Source organism: Anas acuta, chromosome 5 (genome assembly GCF_963932015.1).
Source record: "Anas acuta chromosome 5, bAnaAcu1.1, whole genome shotgun sequence".
NCBI lineage: Eukaryota > Metazoa > Chordata > Aves > Anseriformes > Anatidae > Anas > Anas acuta.
The window spans coordinates 5,573,703-5,580,279 of record NC_088983.1 but is presented as its reverse complement, the minus strand read 5'-3'; the positions used below and the strand labels follow the sequence as shown (position 1 = coordinate 5,580,279).

The 6,577-nt window shown below is 49.2% G+C and overlaps 1 protein-coding gene across 1 annotated transcript; it reads left to right on the top strand.

Annotated features, from left to right (window-relative positions):
• Positions 1–3,619: 3,619 nt before the first annotated feature.
• On the top strand, positions 3,620–5,023 carry LOC137857191 (inositol 1,4,5-trisphosphate receptor-interacting protein-like 1). Its single transcript, XM_068683399.1, has one exon. The coding sequence runs from the start codon at positions 3,620–3,622 to the stop codon at positions 5,021–5,023; it is 1,404 nt and encodes a 467-aa protein (XP_068539500.1).
• The last annotated feature ends 1,554 nt before the right edge of the window (positions 5,024–6,577 follow it).

Sequence of the window (6,577 nt, the reverse complement as noted above, 5' to 3'; positions counted from 1 at the left end):
TCCCTGGGGAAAGAATGCTGGACCTGCAGCAGCACAGGTAATGTGTATTCAGGCCCTGCTCTGCAACAGGGGATTTGGCTTTCTCTGTAATGAGGGCCTTTAGCTCCATAGTATGTATTTTGTGGAGTTGCTCATCCTGTCATTAGTGGTGTTTTCTCTTTAGCAGTGGAACAAACTAAACACTAGGGCCTGGAGGATGTTTTTTTTTGGCTCTGTCCCTAATAAATAATGTCCCTGTCATCTCTACTGCCTCCCCAGCTACAGGTTTGAGCTGGTCCTGCAGCATACGCAGCACACAGTGCAAGTTGCTATTGCTCTAATGTGTCTCAATAATTGCAGCAGCTGATACAGAGGGCTGCTCTCTGCTGAGTGATACCAGAGCTGTTCAGTGGTGCCTGATTGTAAGGACGTGTTGAGGACAAGGAGAGGATCTAGAGGGCAAATCTAAACAGCAGGGTGGGTGCGTGGACGTCGTAAAGTCACTTCTCACAGGCACTTCGGTTACTTTTGGCAGTGGGGCTCAGTATCTGCTGCCATTCACAGTTGCTTCTGCTGGCACTGCTCAGTTCCATGTTCCCACTACCACAAATGAGATTTGTGGTAGTTTAGTTGGTCTCACGTCCATGCTGAGACACCAGGTGAGACAAAAGGCCTTCTGGGCACCCTGTGCTGTTAGCATTTAGCTGGTGAAAATCAGCCTGCCCCGCATATGAGCCAAGCTTTGACTGGAAGGCTCCAGAGATGCAAAGGCAGAAAGCTGAAACCTAAGCTGTGCTGCTTAGCATCTCGTTGAGCTTGCCTGCCCTCTGTCGTCATTGTTCCTGCCAGTGTAAATCTGGTACAATTAAACAGGGAATTCAGGGTTTGCTGAACGCAAAGGCTAGGGAAGGGCTCTCCCTTGTGCTGGCAGTTGGCAGACCCATGGAGGTGACAGAGCAAGTGGGGATCGCTCAGGTGTAGGGACATGTCTGCAAATCCCTCTATAAAAAAGCTAACCCCCGAACACCTCAATCTAATTCCTGGCTAGCCTAAGGTGGTACACCTCTGCTGGCTTCACAGGGTGGCTGCCAAGCTACACCAGCCCGGAATTTGCTGCTCTGATTGCCTCATGTTTCTCCATGTCTCAGAGGCATGAGTCTTTGTAGACTCATTGTTAATTCAGCTGTAGGTTGGATACAGACTATGCAGTATATTCCACTAAACACCAAGTGCAGGGTTGTGAGGTATTTAACTTTCAGTCAGACATAAATTATCTTTATTAAATCTGTGCTGTAGAAACACTAGTAGTTTTCTAACAAAATGTAATATTCATTCCCTAGACTCCACCCTCTAAATCAGGAGCTCTGGAGACCCAGTCCCAATTCTCCTGTTGCCTCCGTGCACAGAGGTTTTGGCTGAACAAACACACCCCTCTTCTCCAAGGTGTCAAGATAGGAACACCCTCTTCATTTTGGCTAAATACTCACTGACAGACAGATCTTCAGCTCCCTCCTTGGCCCAAAACATCTGCATGTGTTTGTTTTGTGACTTTGAAGAGAATGTAACAGGGCTTGTTTTATTAACAGCTGATGGACACTTCAAAGCAAAAATGTTGCTGAGAAATTAATCATTCTACACCTCCAAAGTGAGATTTATGGCTCCAAAACTAATACAGAAATGAACCAAAGGCTAAATGCATGAATCATTCTTTTAAAATAAAGTCAAGTCTTCAATGTGTGGAGTCTTCAGTATGTGTGCTGGTAAAATGAATTGGAAGGCCATCTGATTTTCTTCCTTTACGGTTAAAATAATGTTAAAGAAACACTTTGGTCCTTAGCTTCTTAGTGGCCTAGGGAAAGTGTTTCACTTCAGCAGAAGAGGTCGCGTCTGATAATACTTTCCCAGATTACCAAAATGGTTTTTGTTTCCCACTCTTCCTTCTTTTGGGGGGGGAGGTTGTCTAAAAATCCAAATGAACTTCCTTTGAGGAAATGCTTACTTTCTGTATTTACCAGGGGAAAGAAGGCCATTGTCTCAGGAATATGGGAATGTGAATGCAGGAACGGGGCATTAATATTTGCTGAGTTGGGTTACAAGTGGGATGGACTTTCACCTAGGGGATTGCATTCATAGACTCCATGCGGAAAGTTTTTTCACAGTTCCTCCCAGTGCACAGTTTGCCTGTAGGAGAATGTGGCCAGCTCCAGATGCAGCATCAAGGGCGCATTTTTAAAAAACTGTTGCTGCCACTTGGTGCTCCAGGAGCTGCCCCTGTCTACAGGATAGATTCTGCCTGCACCCGCAGCCTCCATGGCCACATGCTGGTGGCAAACAGAGCCTGTTTCACAGGTAGGGCTGTGGCTGGAGAGGCCCCCACAGGAAGCCTCCTGAGTTTTATCAACCCGTCTGCTTGCTGCTGGGCCTGGCTAAGCAGGGACGCTGATTTCCCAGTGCTGTGCCATGAAGTCTGTGTTGTCCTCAGTCCCTTTCAACTCTTCTGGGTTATCGTCATGGTGTCATAACTCTGTTCTTACTGATAAGTACGTTATATTATGTCCTCAAACTATATAGCACCAAAATTTTCACTATGCAGAACAGCTTTATCTTTGCTAGGTTATTTGTATACAAGATGTGTTTTCCCCTAAGGGCTGGAAAGGGCTTCTCATACTAAATCCTTGTCTAATGCACTAAAGTGTTTTTGAACATTTCACGTTTCTGTTCTCCTTGGCTTTATTTTCAAAAGCACAAAGTCTCTGACTAGAATTAAATGACAACTTCACAGTGCAGGGATACAGCATGTGGGCAAAAAAAGTTACAGTGATATGACAGGAAAATTCAAACGTCAACATTAAATCCATAGACACCTTTGAAAGGGCTTCCTGTTTTTCCAGTCCTTAAGGGCCAGGCGGTTAGTTCATGCAGAGCTTGCTGAGAGCTTGCTTGCACGAGCAGGGCGGCTTGTGGCAGGGATGACATGTCTGCAAGCTGAGAGCAGGCTTCTTGCTTCAAATCACATGCCAGAAACACACAAGAACTTCAAACACGTGCCAGCTTCCAGAAGATGGGGCTGCCCTCCCTCTCAGCATCCCGCTGCCTGCATCAGTGGATGTTTGCAGTGCAAAGGACTTGGGTACAGCCCTCGTTTTTCACGTGATAGTCCTTCCCCGGGCTGCAGAGCAGCGTGCTGTGTTTGCATGTGTTGCTGCTTTGGAGCTGGGCTGAGCAAAGATGGTGGTGTCAGCCCAAAGAGAGATTAAGTGATTGTTGAGGAATTTCTTTATCTCCGTTCTGTGTAAATACAGATTAGAGAAAAAACATTTTTCTCACAGCTGCAAGTTGCTTCTGCAAACGTGAGGGAACACAGTGCCGGGCAATATTACACAGTCAGCTCTGCGTGTTTCTGCCAAGCCGGAGGTGGACTCCTAGTAGCACCCAGGCAAATGAGAGCAGAGTGTCCTGCTGTGCTTGCAGCCATCTCCTCCATCGGCAATGCCTCGTGGGTCAGCTAGGTACGGCACCCGTGTGTCTGGGTTTGTGTTGGTCCCAGCTGGGCTTCAAGCCAGCAAATAATCTCCTCGCAGGGCTTATCGAGAGCCCAAAGGAAGTCGGGGATGAATTGGATGAAGCTACAAATGAGCGCATGCGGCAGTATGCGGAGGAGATGCAACAACGCATGGCTCAGCTCCTGTTGGAAATTGAGGCGCTAGAGAAGCAGCAGAGCTCGATGCATATGGGAGCCCTGCTCTCATGTGCGATGCGATCTTGGCAGTTCTGGGCCGGTCTTGGTTTTATTCTCCTCTTAATTTGGCTGTTGTTTTGGCTTCGTAAAAAGTTCGAGGTGTTTGATGACAGCAGCGACGAGGAGAGTTCCAGCAGCGATGAGGACTTGGAAGAAGCAGCGCTCAACGCTGAATCGAATACATCCATTTGTATTGCAGAGAGCATCCAGCGGCAGCAGGTAAACCTGACCAACTGCTGCCGGCTTGTGGAGGAAATGGTGCGCAGCTTTTGCCGTGCCTGTGACTGGGTCTTTAAGGACACTTTCTCTCCAGTGCTGCAGACACCCATTGGAGTGGGCAGTGCTTTTGAAGGCTGGAGTCCCCGGGAGGGTGATACGGTCTACCGCTGCCTTATTCCCATGACAGCTCCTCGTGGGCACTCCTTCCACGTGGAGCAGAACACCAAATGGAATCTGCCATCAAAGGTGTCTCGTATTCGCGTGAAGCTGGAGTGCACGTGCTGGAGGGAGCAGGAGTTTGGGAATATGCTGTGCTTCCTCCACAACCCTGTGGAGGAGCTGAGAAGAAATCAGGAACCCAGCCTCCTACGAACTATGTGCACTCGCTCCTACTTGGATGTGCGTAAAGTCTCCTCCTGGTTCCAGCAGCTGGCAAAATTATCCTGGGAATCTGTGCCTCATTCATCTTCATGGCTGGTTAAAGTACTGAAAACCAGACGCTCTTGCATGCTTCGTTTGATTGATGACACCGGATCAACCGTATTCATTGAGATGATGTTTGGGGTACAACAAGGTGATACGGACATTTTTCTGAGCAGCGATTACTCTGAGGGTCCCGTTACCCCGGACACAGTATGGCCACAGAGCTGCGCAGTGGCAGAGATGAAGTTTTTCCGGAACATAGCCGCGAATGCCCAGCAGGACAGTTTCCACCTCGGATGCATGCAGCTCTGTGCCCGTATCACGCTGGGCAGTTATTTTACCAGCTATATGATGAAGACCGTCGTCATGCACCTGCTGAACACCATCCCTCTGGAAAGATGGCACAGGAGGGAGTTTTTGCAGCGCATGGATGACATCGTGGAGTACCTGCGCTCGTGCCTGAGGAAGAAGCGCCTGGACCACTTCTGGTTAGGAAACGAGCAAATGCCTGAGGAGTTCATCTTGCCTCCGGATTTCCAAACATCCAGACCACCCAACCTCTTCCAGGACTTAGCAAAGGACCCGGATCAATACACCCAGGCGCACACTGATTTCCGTGAGCTGCAAGAGCAGCTCATGAAAATGCTGAACTTTAGGAACTGAGAGAGGCCTTCAAGCAGAGCTCTCCGGGGCACTCTGCTGACAGCAGGCGATGACCTCCCACCACAGAAAGAAGAGGGGAGAACGCAGGACGCAGAAGAGGATGGGAAAACTCCGTGCAGCAACCCACTGCCAAGCGTGGCAAGATCCCCGTGTGGACAATCTACCAAGCGTAGTAACCACTGATGACTACGGTGGCTACAACCACAACTGCTTGCCACGTGCTGCAGAGCTGAGCATGCTGGACATGGAGAAGATGCTGCTCAGTTGGCAGTGGGAATTGCTCCTCCGTGTTCTCTCCACAGCAAAACCACCCTTGCGGGAGGCACACCCCATGCAGCTGCTTGAAGCAGAGGCTTTGTTACCAGCTGGACAGTGACCATCTAGCTCTTGCACATTGTCCATTCACTTCGGGAGCTCGGCCTCTCCAAAACCCTAATATATTGCTTGCTTAAACAAACGCTTTGTGTGTGAGCGTCTGTATCACTCTTGGTCAGGACAGGCGGGCATGAGATGCTGACAGCTTGGCTGCCACAGCATCGGGGAGCATTTAGCTGAGGAGCTGATCCAAGAAGCTTCTTCTCTCTCAACTCCCCCATGCTATGTCTGTGGCAGTCTTCCTCTCTCTGCTGGCTCTGAGCCTTTTCCACACCCTACACAATATGGGAAAACGCTTGAGAGGTGTTCTGTAACTGTCATACCAAGAGAGATATAAATGTCCCAGTGCTCTAAAAGCCCAGGGTCCTTCCTCTTTGCACTCATACACTGCAGAACACAGGCAGTTCTTCCATGGTGTGCAAATCAAACGGTGTCCACATCATGTAGTCTAGGTATGGTAGGGCTTTGTTTCCACCCCTGGGGCAGTCGATTCCCGGTGTATTAGACACCCCTCAAAGTAAGAGCAAACTGTGGCCTGCACTCTGCTGCCAAAGGGATGGAGAAAAATGCATTAGCTATCTCAATTAGCTATATCAATTAGCTATCTCAATTGCAGCGTACCACTTGGCTGCCTTTGATTCCAGTTCGTACTGGAGTTCTAGCATGTCAGGCACCGCAGCACTCAGCAGTGGCATGACTTTATTCAGGTCACGATAGTCCACTCACCATTAGACCTTCGCACTGGCCTTATGGGACTATGAAAGGTTGAGTGAATCTTGCTGATCATCCCGTGGCTCTCCAGTTGATGAATTAGCTTATGGATGAGAATGGGGGGTCTCGGTTGGTGCCATATTGCTGCCGGTGCACAGCTGTGGTGGCAATCGGCACCTGCTGTTCTTTGACGCTCAGCAACCCAACAGAAGGGTCCTCCCAGAGACTGGGCAACGTAGACAACTGTTTAGTGTCCTCTGTCTCTAAGGCAGCTATGCCAAAAGCCCTCCGGTACCATTTTGGGTCCTTGAAATATCCTCTCCTGAGATAGTCTACGCCAAGGATGCATGGAGCATCCGGGCCTGTCACAATACGCTGCTTTTGCCACTTATTTCCAGTTAGACTCGCTTCATCCTCCAGTACAGTTAACTGCTGGGATCCCCCTGTCACCCCATAAATACGGGTGGG

Excerpts from the sequence above, each read along its gene's own strand:
- LOC137857191 (XM_068683399.1), top strand. The coding sequence starts at position 3,620 with ATGCGGCAGTATGCGGAGGAGATGCAACAACGCATGGCTCAGCTCCTG.